This window comes from Cryptomeria japonica, chromosome 11, assembly GCF_030272615.1.
Source record: "Cryptomeria japonica chromosome 11, Sugi_1.0, whole genome shotgun sequence".
Classification (NCBI taxonomy): Eukaryota; Viridiplantae; Streptophyta; class Pinopsida; order Cupressales; family Cupressaceae; genus Cryptomeria; species Cryptomeria japonica.
The window spans coordinates 141075104-141092910 of NC_081415.1; the positions used below are offsets into that span (position 1 = coordinate 141075104).

General features: G+C 33.8%; 1 protein-coding gene across 1 annotated transcript; it reads right to left on the minus strand.

The window, feature by feature from the left end:
- Positions 1–13723: 13723 nt before the first annotated feature.
- LOC131053753 (LRR receptor-like serine/threonine-protein kinase FLS2) lies at positions 13724–16958 on the minus strand. The gene is made up of 3 exons (XM_059214450.1): positions 16436–16958; positions 14278–16322; positions 13724–14165 (listed from the first exon to the last, which is right to left on the minus strand). Exons 1-2 carry the CDS (start codon positions 16956–16958, stop codon positions 14509–14511), a joined length of 2337 nt encoding a protein of 778 aa, XP_059070433.1. The 3' UTR covers positions 13724–14165; positions 14278–14508.
- Between the last annotated feature and the right edge of the window lie 849 nt (positions 16959–17807).

Sequence of the window (17807 nt, forward strand, 5' to 3'; positions counted from 1 at the left end):
GGGTTAGAGTAAGATTTTATGAGTATAGAAAATACAATAATTTTAATTTACTTTACTTTTGTGTATCATGTCTTTTTGGTTATGTATATAATATTGAAGTATACTCTTGAAATACTTCTAATATTGTCTAGACATATGAACTTTTTTATCACATGTTCGCTTATCATCAACTGAATTGAAGATTTATTGCAAGTTTAATTTTGTTTCCATTGTAGTTGACCATTTCCTTTGCTTGATCATTTTTTTCATTTCTACACATTGAAATGAGAAGATAGCGGATTTATATTCTAAAAGGAATTGTTCATCTTATGTAAAAGGTAAATATAATAGAAAATAAAATGTTTGCATTAAACAAAGGAATTTAAGATGAGAAACTATAATATTTGTAACTTCGAAAAATATCTCAATGTACTGATATACAATCATCAAGCATGAATCAATATATCATGGATATTAGGATATAATTTTTTTTATAAACCATATATTATGAAGGTGGTAATGAAAATAATATATTAATCAAGTTGTCTCCAAATGGTCGCAGTATCATTTTTCTACCTATACTCATTATAATGAGAATAGATGTAACTAAGGGTATATTTTCTTGATAATTATGTACATATTATTTTTCATCCTTAAATATTGATTGAAGGAGAATGGTGATTCTATTGATTTGAATAGGGATATTATCTAACTATTTATGCTATTATGTCCCTTTAAAATCTTATCACTTAAGCTTACTTAGCATACACATAGGGTACTTATCACTTTATGTCTCATATCATAATGTTAAAGCACTCTCCACATCTATTCTATTTGCATTATTTGGTAGGAATATAATTTACACAGTGATCTTTTAAGTATCTTGTTCTTTACATTAGGCCTTTAAATCTCTGGTTGCTATATCCATAGAAAAATCTTACATAATTTGAGTGCCTCTAGTTAGTATTTTAGGAGACATGGATGCAAATATCATACTTTCTTGAACCATTGAGTAGGGTTTTTTCTTGCATTCTTGAATGATCTTGAGAATTAGAAAGGTGCTATAGAAATATAAGATTTTTTAAAAGAGTTGCTATCGTGATTTTGTGTTTCAATTATATTTTGGGAGAATGGTGAGTATATCGAAGCTCACTATTGCATCTAGAGAATTTGAAAAAGTTAGATTTCGTACTTGTCTCATCCAACTTGGACATTAGAGTTTAGATATACATGGGTTTGAAGATGAGAGTTGGCTGGTGGACCAAGAAGGTAACCATATATTTGGATATTGTTAAGTCAAATATAACCTTTCCATTATGGTTGGAAGGTACAAGAAAAAATAAATTAACTATCAAATATTCAATTTTGGAGAAATTTTTTTATTAAGGGAAAACAAATTTTGAAGGGACCTGGAACCCTATACAAAAAAGTTTTGGAAGGACCTGAAACTTGAACCTTAAGATAAACCTGAAAGTCTACCCAATGATATAGTACATAAGTGAGACACAGAAAAACCAAACAAGAGGTGGGGGAAAATGCAAGGACCCCCAACAAGAAACAATGGGCTGCAAACACCAAAGAATAGCAAGTAGCCCCAACCCAACTAGGACAGATCAAGGATTTGATCTACACTTGTGGCAGCGAAGGGTCATATCAAAAGAGGAATGGGATGAATTAGATTTCTTACTTTTAACTGTAATCCATCCCTCCTCAACTCTAGCAACAATCGTTTGCCAAGAAGACGGGTCCAGAATAGAGGACCTCCCACCACTAGGAGGAACAGAGGCAGCATCCTGAGAGCTAGGGACAACAAAAATTTGAGAATCAATTTTGGAGAAAGTTAACTTTTAGGGAAAAAATTAATAGGTTGAGTAATATGACACAACTTGCCTATGTGGTATGATATTTAAAAAAATATATAATTTTTTTTTTTTTTAAATTAAAATAAAAAAAAACATTGAATACTGCTACTGGCCTATTCTAGTCCCTTACACACACACACATATACATACATATATGTGTGTGTGTGTGTGTGTGTTTGTATACATATATATGTATATATATATATACATGTATATATGTATGTACAAACACACACACACATATATATATATAAAATATATACATACATATATACATATATACATACATATATATACACATATATACATACATACATACATATATATATATACATATATATATACATACATACATATATATGTATATGTATATATATATGTACACACACACACACACACACACACACACACATATCTATACACACATATCTATATGTATTTACATGTATATACATATATATGTATATATATGTATATACATAGATATATATATCTATACATACATGTATGTATACATACATGTATCTATATATAGATATACACATATACATATATATATATACATGTATATATATATATATACATGTGTATATATATATATACATGTGTATATATATATATACATGTGTATATATATATATACATGTATATATATACATGTATATATATATATATACATGTATATATATATACATGTATATATATATATACATGTATATGTATATATATATATATACATATACATGTATATACATGTATATGTATATATATATATATATACATGTATATACATGTAAATACATATATATACATGTATATACATATATATACATGTATATACATATATATATATGTATATACATATATATATATATATATACATATACATATACATACATATGTATATATGTATACATATACATATAGATATATGTATATGTATATATATACATATAGATATATGTATATATATACATATATATGTATATGTATATATATACATATATATATATATATATGTATATATATACATATATATATATATATATATATATATATATATATATATATATATATATATATATTTGTCATAGTATTTTTATTTATTTTTGGGGTCTAACTTCTACATATGCAAAGACAAAGAGAGGTTGCTAACTTTTATTGAGTCTAAATGTTGAAGTTATAATCAGTATTAGGGTTTCATTTGCATTGAGGCAATAGTTTTTTAGGTTTTATTAGAAAAGTCTATTCAAATCATGAAAAAACATGCTAGATGTTTTTATCTTGTGAGTTCATGAAAGTGGAGAGTAAAAATGTCCATCAAAATGACTTTGACAATAAATATCATAAATCTTATAGACTAGCATATACATCATCCACAAAAATGGTTGCATGTCATCACATCAAGAACTCTTCTTAAGTTCAATTTCATGTGGATTTCATATAGACAAATTTGTTTTGGGAAAAAAATGATATACGTTCTTACATCTTAGCAACTTTCTTAAAATAAATATTATTACCATAAAAAAATGGGATATGAATTCCTCTAAATGGGCTCATTTTATGGTTCAGATAAGAGAAACATTACTTGAGGTTACCTAAATTCTCTAACTCAAGGATTTGCAACATTATCACAATAAATATATAAATACTTTAACTCAAGGATTAGCAACATTATCACTTCATAAACAACTCATATATAGTAAAGAGGGATTTTGCAACAATGAGCAGGAAGTGCTGAAGTGCGAGATGGTAGGGTTTCAAGTGGGAGTGAGGATGCAAAGGGATAGTTTCAGGATGAAGATGACTCTGACCTAGATGGTGAGGGTTTGGAAGTCGAGACTGTTGAGGCATTGCATTGTAGGCAAAGGTTTTGGTCGACTTCAAGATGGAGTGGTTCTTCTCTGGTGCTACTAGATCCTTTGGTGTTTCCTAATATGGTCCTTGGATTAGGACATTGACTATGATGGCTATGGATCTATTTGTAGTTTTTTTTTCTCTTCTAATATCCCTATGGTTTTCTTTGTTTTGGAGTTATGGTTATGCTTTTAGTAGGGATTTTGTTAATCCCTCTTCATCTATGTCTTCATTGTTGGCCTATATGTTTTTTGGGCCTTCTAGGAGTGATAATTTTTTGTTTTGTTTTTTTCCTATTATTCATGCCTCTCTTATAGAGGTCAAGTTGTGAATGAGTAATTTTTCTTGTGAAACCTAGGTCTTTAGTTGGGTAGCCTATTCATTCAATGTTTCTTTTCTTATGGGAAGCTATTATATGAGGTTTTTCTCCTCCATTCATATTCTTTTTACGCCTTAGTCTTCTATTGAGGTGGGTAAAGCATGGGTGGGCTAGAATTGTTGAACACAATGTACCACTGAGAGGGGGCTGAATCGGTGGTTCATAAATTCTTTTCCTTTTTAAACAACCTTAGAATACCGGTTATTATACTAAGCACTAAACGGTCAAACTAGTAGTTCAAATGTGGATATCAAAAGAGAGAAACACACAAAAGTAACTCAAAACAGTAGATGTACGAGGAAAACCCAATATGGGAAAAACCTCGATGAGAAATGCTGCTAGAGACTACTGCTCCAATCCAGGCTCACAAGTGAAAAATGAATTACAAAGACTTAGGGCACCAACCCAAGGAGAACCAACCCCTGCTGATTTAGGGCTATTGAGACATGGACCAGCTAGGACTCTAACGTAGGACCTTCCATATGCTGCTGGAGTGCTCTACCACTGAGCAACTGACCCATCTTAGACAAGTCCATTGTCAGTCCAGGTGTGGCTTATTTCCAACACCAACACCCTCCCTTAGGCCACACCTCTTGTGTGCTTGGGGCTCCTAGCCTGGACTTGGCTCTGATACCATATTGAGACATGGACTAGCTAGGACTTGAACCTAGGACCTTCCATACATGGCTAGAGTGCTCTACTATTGAGCTACTGTCCCCTCTTAGAATAGTCCATCATCGGTTCGGATGTGGCTTGTTTCCAACACCAACAAGGGCACCAAGCTTCAACTTGGTGATGTATATTGAAATACAATTTTGATACAGTTATAGCATCTAGTTGCAAATGAGTTCTGCAACGCTTGATCAACTAGATTTATGTCAGTTAATAGCCTTCTCTTCTTCTCTATCAGCCTCACACCACACTTAGTCACAATTCGGTGCCTTCTTTACCAATCACACTTCATTGGTTAGTTTAACTATTAGACCTACAATAGTATACCGGTACTCTGTCTCTACCGCTTAAACCCTCTCACGAGTTTGCCTGCTAACTCACTCTGCAACTTTCTTATAATAAATTCCAAGTAAGATGATCTTTATCTTTTATAGGCTCTCTTCACTCCCCTTCTTCACATCAAGAATCAATCATTTCTATCTTGAGCTCACATATTTATATTCTTGGATTCTCACTGAAAACATCATTCAAACAATGTTGTGTTAGGTTTTGCCTCCTCCAACTCGATCGAAATCCGATTTTATTCGATCTTCTTTTCTAGGGATATGATTTTCATGACATCGATCAACACCTGCAAAGCTTTGCATTCCAATGTATGTTTTCTAAATCTAGAGGTCTAAACCATGCTTTTTTTCTTTTCTCTGTCATATGCTATTAATGGCTTTGTTGTTTCCTTTAGCAAACAGATACAAAGATAAAATCTTCTTGTAGGATCAGTTCAGTCACTTTGCCAGCTTGCCTACCTCAAGCCGCAATCCTCAGGCATCCTCTATGACTTGTGGGTTCTTCATAAAAGTTGACCTTCTTGCTGACATATTACGTCAATGCATAGTAAAATCAATCTGTGCAATATCACCTCCTAGCATCCACCTGTCATGTTTGGCAACATCCACCTCTTCTTGAATCTCTATGTCGGTTTGACATTCTTTGTTTACCAAGGTTGATGACCAGCTTAGTTTGCCCTACTGGCATGACCAACAAACATCCTCTATAGCGGCAACACATCCTCTTGATAATTCATCTTGCCTTTCGATATGTCTTCATGTCTTCCTCTCTGTTCTCCTCACCGGGTCTTATTGTGATTCTTTTAGCATTTCACCTCTTCATCACAAACAAATAGCCAACCTTCATCTTCATTTGTGCCTTATTGGTAAGCCTGCTAACCAGTAGATGACATAGTTCATGTGTACTAGTAGCCTTCCTTCTATCTGCTAACTCACATGTGCATTTCCATCATATGTCTTACTCTTCTTATACCAGTCACCACTTCTTACTTATTTGTGACATTGGCAAACCAGTTGATATCAATGACAACTTAATGCCAATAATTCCAACAAGAATGGATTTCATTATCTACATCTCCAGGTCTTCTCTTTCATTTCCCAATGAGGTGAATTGTTATCCTTTTGAGGTGGGGATCACTAATTGTGAAGATCCTGGAAGGTGTTGTGTGGGAGTTGATGGAAAGCGTGTTTCTAAGGAGATATTCATTTGTTTGCCTTTCCTAGTTTTTCTTAGGCTCAAGAGGGTGTTTCTCTAATCAAGTATGACTATCAAGTTATGGGAGCCTGCTCAAAACCCAATATGATTTGATTTGGCTTTGGTCATGGTTGTGTGGTAGACAATTTCTTGATGTTTTAAATTTTTTGGTCTACTATTTTTGGTTTTCTGTTCCTTGTTAGTTATTCTTTGGTAGCTTGTCTTTATGGGTTCTAGATACAAAAAAAAGCTATATTTAAAGTATTTTAGGTCCCTTAAAAACATGTTTTTCCTTAATAAAAAATATTAGCATATCATACAAAATGATGAATTCAAGCTACCTAAATGCTCTAACTCAAGGATTAGCCACATTAGAACATTAGAACAAGATATTCCCAAGCTATTGTAATGGAGTGCGCGCAAGGGGTAGGGGCGGCTAGGGCTACGGGAGATTTTACGAAGGAGGAGGATGAAGGCAACCCAGATGGTGTGCAGGATGTCATGGGTTCCTTCATGATCCTGTTGTCATCCCTTTTCCCCTTTCCCTACTTTGTGCCTTGGAGTTTTTTTTCCCACGGCTACTCTTTTTTCTACCAAGGAGGAGATATTCTTTCTAGAACTTTGGCTCGGGGCCTTAAGGGCAAGATTGTTTTCTGCTCCCTCAATCTTTGTTGAATATTTGTTAAGGGGTTGTCCTCTTCAGCCCAGTCATGCTTTTTTTGCAGATTTTGTTGGTACACCCTCTCTATGATGCCTTGGTTTTCCCTTATTCAGAGGTGAAGAAAGATGGTGCTGGAGACAACTTCTCTCCTATAAAGGTGGAGATTGAGTGTTGCCATGGAGGTTGGGTGGTTCTAGCAGATGGCTAGTGTTGTCCTTTCTCTAGACTGTTGGGGTTCTAGAGGAGATCTTTCTCCTAGATCTTTAGGTTATGGGGGCCTACCAAAACGCTTTGTTCTAGCTATGCGAAATGGGTTTTTCCTTAAGTTGATGGACTTTGTTCTGCAGTTGGAAGTTGTTCTTCTTGTTGGCTTTTCCCTGGTTGTTATGAGTGCCACTGCTAAACCCATCTCTTTAGGATGTGGGAGCCTAATTTTTCTTGAGGCAGGTGATTCTTTGGCTGATGGATCCACGCTTCCAAGCTCTCTTCTTTCTTCTCCTATACAATTGGATTTTTTGGTGTTGTTTGTTTGCTTGGATGTTGTTATTTTAAGGCCTCTGTTTCAGTCCAAGGTGGTTGAGGGAGCAACTTAAAAACCCTTTTTTGTAGTTCTAGGAGGCATTTGAAAACCCAAGACTAAGGTTTGGAAAGCCTTTCAAAATCCCCTTGTTTCTTTTCAGCATGTTTTTTCTTTTATGTTTAATCTTGTCTAGGTGGAAGCTTATAGTTTTCAAGGGCCAAGTTTAGATAGTGGTTGTTTTTGGTTATGGGCTAGACTGGTTTTTTGGTGTCTCGAGTCTTTGTCTCAGCTTAAGGGTGTTGGGAACATTCTTGTTGTTTGGCTGAGGGTGCCTATTAACCCTTGTCACTATTTGTTAAGGTTAATTCTATAGCCTTTTCGGTGGGGCCAACATTTTTTGTCTTGATCATATCTTAAGTGACTAGCTGGCTCTTTTTGCTTGAGGCAATGCTGGTGTTTGGATGTCTTTTGTAAGCTCAGGTATGTTAGGGATGTTGGTTTTAATGGTTTGATTTTTGTGGTAGCATTTTTCTATGGGTTCCAGATCCTTGTAAAATCTGAGGGCTTTGGGTCCCTTCGAAACCTATTGTAAGGGGTTTCAGGTCCCCTCAAAACATGTTTTTCCATAATCAAAAACATTAGAACAATTAGGCCAGGTATTATAGATAAGTTTTAGATAATAGAAAATTTAATTTGGGTGGAACCAAACAATTCAATGTAAGGCAATAATATCTACCAACTCTAATTCATATTTTTAGGAAACTAATCAAGTGTTGCCTTAGTTATGACATCAGATTTTACTCTATCAAGGAAAACCATTTGATTCACACATAAGATAATGGTGAGTCAATATCAATAGGTAGGTTGGGTTCAAATGAAATAATTTCAAGTTTGATGCTTCCAAGTAATAATATTTAAAGAGGAGGTAGTTCAAAGTTTTCAATATTATAGAAAAGAAGATAAAACATAGACTTAATCAAAGAGATGAGTAAAATTAAGTTTCGTTGAAGAAAAATTATTACATTGACTATGCTAAGTTCTTTACTAATGAAAATATTTTTGAAATATCTATAGCATCTCAACCAATGGAAGGAAATTACATCAAGGATGGTTTTGATTCATTTATGATTGATTTTGTTTCTATTTCAAATATTAATATATATGTAATTATTGCATTCATGGTTTTCCTTTCCTTTGATTTCTAAATGCTTCCAATACAATTTTATTATTATTTAAAGTTTCAATTGATTTGAGGCAATTTCCCAAAACATGCTCCAAGAAATGTTATAATGCCAAAATTTAGATTGAATAGCTTAAATGTGAAATTGAGGGTGGAATCTTATGTTGGGTAAATATGAACCAAAAGGATATCCCTATATATTTGACGTTTGCATTTTTTTTTGGCGTGTTCTTCAAGATCTTTTAACGGTGTAATGAACTATTCCGTAGTATTTTGGAATTTTTGAGGTATGAAATAAAAATGGAGTTTTGTAATTTTGATTTGATATTATAATAGGTAATGATGGAAAATATATATGAGATTTTAAATTAGGATTGACTTGGTTCTATTTTCATGATGTTTGATCGAACGATCATTTGTGCATAAAATATGAAAAGTGACAATATGATATATATTATTTTGAGTTTCATTTTTATTTCCTTGCTCATTTGGAATGGAATTAGCTAAGGGAGTGGATATTATAATTAGTTAAAGGATTTTCTCTTGATAAAGGTCAAGACCCAAAGTGGCCGTAAGGATAACTCATTGGAGAGTTAGAGTAATTCAAGTGAAAACTCTACTAGAACATTGGTGTAAAACACTAAATAATATAATTTGGTGGCCCCTTACATTCCTTGTGTACTTCTGTAGGCTAAGATTGTATTAGCAAAGCATGTCCATCAATGGGGCATTGATATGGCATGACCAAGTTTCCTTATCTTGATGTGAGGACCATTTAGTTTTACATGAACAAACACTTTGAGCTACATGATGACACTCTCATTTCACAAACTTTGATATTCAACCCCTTGAATATGTATAAATAGATCCCCAAAATGTATATTTGAACGTGTTGCACTCCCTCTATTGTTGATGTTGGATTTGATCTTGTATGTCATATATGCTTCATGAATGATATGTGTGTAAGCCTAAGTATCCACATGTTTATTATTGTATGAGTGAATGGTTCATGTGACTATCTACATGATCATGGTAGAGTGAAATTGGATATCAAGGTTTACCATCAAGTGGAAGGTATTTCAAATGGATGTGAATTCCAACTTCTTTAACAAAGTGTTGGAAGAGAAAGCGTGTGTAGAGAAACCACCTGGTCTTAAAGTTTTAGGGCAAGCAAACAAATTGTATAGGATGGAGAAATCACTTTATGGGCTAAAGAAAGAACCACATAGATGGTGTAGTAGAATTGAATGAGTTTTGGTTAAGAAATAGATTTAGCAAAAGCAATGGTGAGTCAACTCTTTAAACCAAGGCATTTGATTGTAATATTTTTATTATTGTCTTATATGTAGATTATTTTGTTTTAATGAGAAATGATTATTTCCACATTATTGATTTCAAACAGACTATAAAAAAGAGTTTGATATAATAGGTTTAGGTCTTTTAAGGTATTTTCTAAGCATTAAAGTGAAAAAAATAAAACATCTTATTTGTATCTCTCAATAAAGCAATGCAACAAACATTTTGATGATGTTTAAAATCAAAGATAGGAAACTTGCATGAAGACCAACAACCCTAGGTCTAAAAGTGAGCAAGGAAATATGTAACAACAATGTAAATCCTACTATGTTTAAAATTTTGTTTGAAACTTTAATGTATTTGACACCAACTACGCTTAATATAATGCATGGAGTAAGTTTTATTTCTAGATTTATGGAGACTCCAAATGAGACAAATAGCCAATCAAGTAAGAGAATATTGAAGTATGTGAATGACACTAAGGGATTTTATATTTTGTATTTAATACAATAAATAAATTTGGGTTGTTTGGATATATAGATATTGATCAAGTAGGAAGTGTAGGTCATAGGAAAGGAACATTAGAGTATGTTTTCTATTTGGGGTTAGGAGCTATCTGATGGGATTCCAAGAAATAACCCATAGTTTCCCTTTCTACAATTGAACTTGAGTATATAGCACATGTCAAGGTATTTGGCTATGGAGAATCCTAGCTAATTTGAATGAAGAAAAAAAAGGATGGTAGAACAATATTTTGTGATAATTAATCAATAATATCCTTGAAAAAGAATATATTCTTTCATGGAAGGAGAATGAATATTGAAATAAGGTATCATTTCATAAGGGAGTTAGTTGAGCATGGTGAAATAAAAATCAAGTATTGTACATCTAAGTAGTAGCTAGTAGGCATTTTCACCAATCCATTGAGCAAAGAAAATTTTGAGTGCCTAAAAAGTAGTTTGGGCATTATTTCTTTAGTTACAGATTGAGCATGGCAGTAGTATTAGGACAAAGGGGGAGCGTTAGGAATTTACTATCTCTAAGTATATCCATAACCACCTATCTATCAATAGCTATCTATTGGAAATCTTACCGGGACATTTATCCTTCCTCCCCTAACATTCCAGGAGTAGAAATTAATTTATTAGTTAAAGTTGAAATTTGGAAAACAAGAAGGAATTTTTTGTAAGAAGACAAAATGAGACAAAAAGAAGGAATTTGTTGCAAGAGACAATTGGAAGATTTTGAAGAACAATTCTTTGAAAAGGAAGATTTGCATAGTAGTAAAGAATGGAAGAGACAAGTGCAACATTAGGTAGCTCCATATGTGTAGTATAATAGGGACTTCTAAGAAGCTCTAGATTGGTATTGATTGGTTGCGGCTCTAGCTTCAAAAGTTAGAGACAATCCAATAAAATATATAAGAACAATAACATAAAATAAGTAATAATATTAAGGCTATTTTAAGTATGCTTATGTTTATGCATTTTATTTCTAGAATAAAATAATAATTTGTATTTCTCCTTTTTATAATTTATTTTAATTACATTCTTTTACATATAATTACTATTCTGCAACCAAACATCAATATTTCTATATTTGAATACCCAAATAAAATCACATTTAATATTTCTATATATAACTATATATAACTAAACATCATATAATTATATATTGTAATCCTCACATACGAAAATAATTTTTTTTGAATCTACCAGTACCTCATCTAAATTAAATTATAATACTTAAATCAACTGCATCTAAAAGTAAATAGGTTTCAAATTGCCCTCACAATTAAAAAATCTTCCAATTTTTTTCGTATAATGATACAAATCTTTATGTGAACTAATTTAATGTTATGTATCTTTTCTATTAAAATATTAAAAATTTTCCTTCAACTTGAAAATCTCTCCCCACCTCCCTATGTAAACGCGTTAGATGGTGCACCTATATCGCCCACAAGAAATTGTTGGAACTAGTCAACAATAGCATAAACAGTCCTTATAGCAAAATTATGTTGGCTTTTACATCCGTTCTTATCCAAAAAATTCAACTGTATTTGAGTGGCTTCAAATTGCAATCGTGTGCGATCAACGTGGAGTTGTTAGACCAGCTTACGTACTGCTTTGGTAACCAAAAAAATCAAATGACTGAGCAGTCTTCAAGGCTATTATTGATAGATTATTCTTTCTTCTTCCATGAAAGAATCTTTGAAAAAATATTTATTGACCAGACCAATGCATATATCATATCCAACGTATACAAAATTCAACCTGAAAAATATTTATTGACCAGACCAATGTATATCATATCCAACGTATACAAAATTCAATTTGTGGATTTGGGTTTTTCGTCATAAGAATACAGTGGCTCTCAAAATCCAGTTTCTCGTGTTGTGAATACTTGGATTGCTGTAATGCCAAGATTTGTTTCCCTTAATTGAAGCTCGTCTTCTCAAAATATAGTGGAAACTTTTGCCTCCAAATTAACTTTAGTTGTCCTAGTAAATATACAAAGTAATCTCTAATATTGACTATTCAATTTTTAAATTTGAGTGATTTCTACATTGATATAAATTAAAGTAAATCTCAGCATTGTGTTTATAATAAGCAACACGTGAAAATAATAGAGAAGAAGTTCAATGTAATTATTCTGTCTAAATCTAATTACTGATTGGCCCTTGCATTAGAAGGAGCTGCAATGGTTACATTAATTGTTGTTTATAGAGAAAGCTTTATAGATTTGAAACCTAATATTGTTTTAATAGATCTTAAAGAGGATGTTCATAAATCAAATCGACATATATTAAATAATTATTAGACAAAGACACTCAATGAAACGTAGATGTCATCTGCCATAAAAGATAAATAAAAATAAACAAAATCTTACTTGAATTAGAAGTAAAATTGAATAAGAATACTTGATAAACTAGTGAAAATTTACCAAATTATTATATCACCTAATAGTGAATACTTCACCTAATAGAAAAGCTTTACCATAGAGTCAGGGAAAAAAGACTCATAATAAAACCTAATAAAATGCCTCAAGACTATGAGTTGCCTACTTTCTCAAGCACTTTGTTATGTTTCATAAAGCTTCTCAATTGCAAGAATAAGACCACTATCAATATGAAATTCATTTACCTTAGCATATCGTATCATAAAACTTGGGACATATTAGAAACAACTGCACAATGCCACTCAGCATAGTAAATAAGGTAGGTTATTTCTAACAGAATAATGCCACTTGCACGAATCCCATGGTTGTTGTCATCAATTATATGCGACTTTCTCATGCATATGGGTGTGAATGGTGTGGGATATTATAGTTTTTAGACTTACATTGCAAGTAATATTCAGCAGCATAACATGTCAAATTGTGTCTTTCATTTTTTTTTTTTTTTGTTTTACTGTCATTATTTAAATAAAGGGCATGTCTTTTCTCACATATTAGAGGTTGTAGGTTGTCTACAAGAAAATCCAAATTTCAATTAATGACTTATATGATAGAAACTTAGATATTGATTCCCTTCGCAATGAAGCCTCTTTCAAAAATAGGCTTTACAATAAATACAGAAATAATAATACGAAGAAGGGGCAGCAACAAGCTGCCAAGAACAGAAAGCTGTAGCATGTAGAATAGAAGCCAAAATTTCGTTTACGCTCTCTACATTGTACACTTGAATTATGACTTAACGGACGGTGATATCTGTTATGTAAATTTCTTTCATAGTTTCTAATGATTAATTCAAAAATAACAAAAACATAAAATCCTCAAATACAACTACAGTGATCTGACTTTCAACAAAACAGTTATTGTAGTAAGAAACATTGGAACCAAAGCATACAAATACAACATGCAGTCCACGCTTTACAAATTTTCATGAGCTTCAAGGAGAGTCCCCCTAATAGTTTTCAGTACTCCTACCACCTCTCTGGCTGAGGGTCTTTCACTGGGGGACTCCTTTGAACACTCCAGGCCAATAAGTAGGAATGGAATGAGACACTGATTTACTCCATATTCTCCTATTTCCTTCATCATGCTCGTGTCAACAATCTCGTCCAATTTGTTATCAAAATGCATGTTTACCCACTTGTGGAGGTTCAATCCTCCCACAAACATATGGTCAGTAGGACTCTTTCCAGTTACCATTTCCAACAGCATAATACCATAACTGTAAATATCGCCTCTCGTGGATACCTTCCCACCAAATCAATACTCTGCATTACGAAAGAAAATGAAGAAATTTGATTAGATCATGTACAGGAGTCTTTTGGTAATAGACAGAGCATATTCAAAGGAGAAAATAGTTAGATAATTGAAAGCAAGTACCTGGTGCAATGTAGCCCATCGATCCTTTGAGAGCTAGAGTGGAAGTACTTCCTGATTCAGTGGTACTTGTATCTGACCCACAAATTATTTGGGCAATCCCAAAATCTGCTACATGTGCTGTCATATAATCATCCAGAAGAATGTTGCTTGGTTTTATATCACAATGTACAACTTGCAGAAAACAGTCATGATGCAGATATTCTAATCCATGGATAACATCGATTGCTATGTTCAATATCTCTCTGAGGTCAATGAGTTATCCTTGGAATGCAGTAGTGTGTCCAGATTTCCATTGGACATGAAATCTAAAACCAATACTTTGTGTCCAAATTCTAAACAGAAGGATATGATTTTGACCAGGTTCCTGTGCCTGACTTCTGCCAACACTTTGCATTCCTTGCTGAAGCTCTTGCTCGCTTCCTCATTTTGCAAATTTAGAAGTTTGAAAGCAGCCATTTTACCATCTTCCACAATGCCTTTGTACACTGAGCCAAAGCTGCCAGTCCCTAACAAGTTTTTCTCGTTGAACCCATCAGTGGCTTTAATGATTTCTTGATAGGAAATCCCCTTGTTATCCATGAGTTTCAGGGGCAAAAAGTCACTGTGAGCATCGGAGTTGACCTTGCGACTCCTGTAAATTAGGCCCAAGATCAATAAACAAAGAAATAGGAAGCCAATGGTTCCACCCACTGCTGCTAATATTTTAGTTCTGTTGGTGTGGTCTTTTGGCTGAGTATTAAGAACAGAGCATGAAGGGAAGTGTATCCATTCTCCACAGAGAAAGGTATTTCCCATAAATGATGCAGCTGTCAAATTTTTAAAGATGCCCTCTTCTCTGATTTCTCCACTGAAGTTATTCAAAGACAAATTCAAATACTGAAGCATATTCAGCGACCTAAGGGACACAGGGATCAAACCTGAAAGATTGTTGAAAGACAGGTCCATGCTTACAAGACTTTTTAATCCACTGAGAGAATTGGGTATTGGCCCTTGCAATTCATTGGAAGATAAATTCAGATATTCAAGTTGCTCACAACTTTCCAGAGTAGCTGGAATTGTACCTTCTAACCTGTTAACTGAAACATCAATAGCTTGAACATGAATCATCTTTCCAATCTCCATGGGCAGAGATCCCTCCAAGAAGTTTCTGGATAAATTGAAATAAAACTGTAAATTAGCAAGACTAGCCACTTCATACGGTATGAGTCCACTGAACTGATTGTTGGAGAGATCCAGCAATTGCAACTTGTAACATTTTCCCAAACTTGCAGATATATTCCTGGATAGATTGTTGTGGTTAAGCACAAGATGCGTTAACTGTTGAAGGCTACCAATTGTATCAGGGATTTCTCCAGAAAGCATATTATGGCTCACTGATAGCTCCCCAAGGCTTTTTATTTCACCAATCTCACTGGGTATGCTTCCTTGTAGCTTCTTGTTATCCAACAATAATCTTTGCAAATTACCGAGGCTTCTGAGAGAGGATGGGTTGCGGCCTGTAAGGAGATTGGATGACAAATCAAGGTCTCTCAAGTAGGTTGCGTTGGCAATAAGTGAAGGTATAATTCCTGTTATATTATTTCTATATAGTGACAACAGAGTAAGATTTTTTGGAAGCTGCTCTGGCAAGGTTCCAGTCAAATAATTGTCATGAATCAATAGGCTTTTCAGGACGGTGCAATTCTGAAGGGCAGTAAGAATGGGAATGGTGTCTGAGCTGCCACTAACAAGTTGATTAGACGATAGGCTCAGTGTTTGAAGTTTTGAAAGCCTGCTCAACACCAATGGTACTTCTCCACTGAGACGGTTGAGCTCCAAATCAAGTTCACTCGGTTGTGTACAATTGGCAATTGTAGCTGGGATGGTGCCCTTCAGCTGATTGTCCCATAGATATAGAACTGTAAGGCGAGATAGCTTGCCCAATTCTAGTGGAATACTACCAGTCAAGCTGTTGCTATAGAGGCCCAATTCGATCAAGCCCGAATAATTTGAGATTGATGAGGGAATAGGGCCAGTTAAACGGCGATTACAAAGAGGAGAAAAGAGGTCAAGTTAGATAGCTTTCCCAGTTCTGGTGGAATGTGACCTTCAAGTTCAAGATCTTCCATATACAATACTTCGAGATGAGAGAGATTTCCTAAGGAGGGAGGGATGTTACCAGAAAGATTGTTGGAGCCGAGTTTAAGGACGCGAAGATTTGTAAGCATACTTAATTCTGGAGGAATTGTTCCAGTCAATTGGTTAGCAGCGAGGTTCAATTCTTGTAACTCCTTGCAGGAAGTCAAATTCCTTGGAATAGAGCCCTGTAAATTATTAATTGAAAGATAGAGAGCCTTTAAACCTTGAATTCGCCCTATTTCCTGTGGAATTTGGCCTACAAAACTGTTGTTGATGAGGTCTAGTTGTGTAAGGAATGAGAGGTTGCCAATTGAATGGGAGATGGTACCTTCTAATTGCATCTCTGCCAACTCAAGCAATTGCACTCTGTTTCTGGCTGAATTACAATTAACTCCAGGCCAATTGCAGAAGTGAACAGTAGGGACCCAATTGGCTAAGGAATTTAGAGGATCCAAGTTGATGGATTTCCCGAAATCTATAAGACTTTGCTCATCAGTAATTGCAGAGGTACAGGGCAATAGAAAATGAAAGAGAACAAAGCACATTCCAAACAAGGGATGCATCTTGTCAACAGAGTATTATTCACCGAAGATGTAAGGCCAGAGATCAAGAAGATCTGAGTGTCTTCTCTGATCTCACAGCCTCTATTTTATTGTCTTCACCAGAACTTCAACGCCTCCAGCAGGCCCAGTTTGGGTCAAATAAACTTTATTATGTAAATATATTCGTTTTTGTCATAGTTGCCATTTCTTATTATCGGCACTCTTGGTAATTGGGTCATATATAAAAATATTTGTGGTTGATGAAAGCAATGGAAGGAAATGAATGGGTTCCAAACTACCCATGACTATTCATCTGTCAATCCAATTATTAAATACCACAGTCAATTGTTGTACTTTGTGTTCCTGTTCACACAATTCACTGTCACTTGCTCCCTACGGAAGAGATTTATCTCATATTTGTCATGTATCGCTGACTTTTAACATAAATTTTGGAAGAGGAATGCAGTAAAATTATAAAATAAGTGAAGTTGATAGGAAACAAAGAAAAACGTAGAAAAAGCAATCCACTATTGCTTTGGCAAGTTCCCCGTAGTTGCTGATACTGTATTCGCCATTTAGTTTGACCGGACAATAGTTCAAGACAAAAGATAACTCATTGCTTTTCTCTAGTCAAATTAGAGCATTAATTTTAGTTAGTCTGTAACATTAACAAATGCTATATCATAATATATTATTCTATTTTTAAGGCAGCCTCATCTTTTTTAAGATAGGATTATTGTATTCAACTAGATTTGATAGTTAGATTAAAAAAAATAGTAAGTCATTTCAAATTATTAATAAATTATATTCCGATATCTATATTCTAAAAAATTATGTAAGAAATAACATGTGTTTAATTATGTAAAAGAT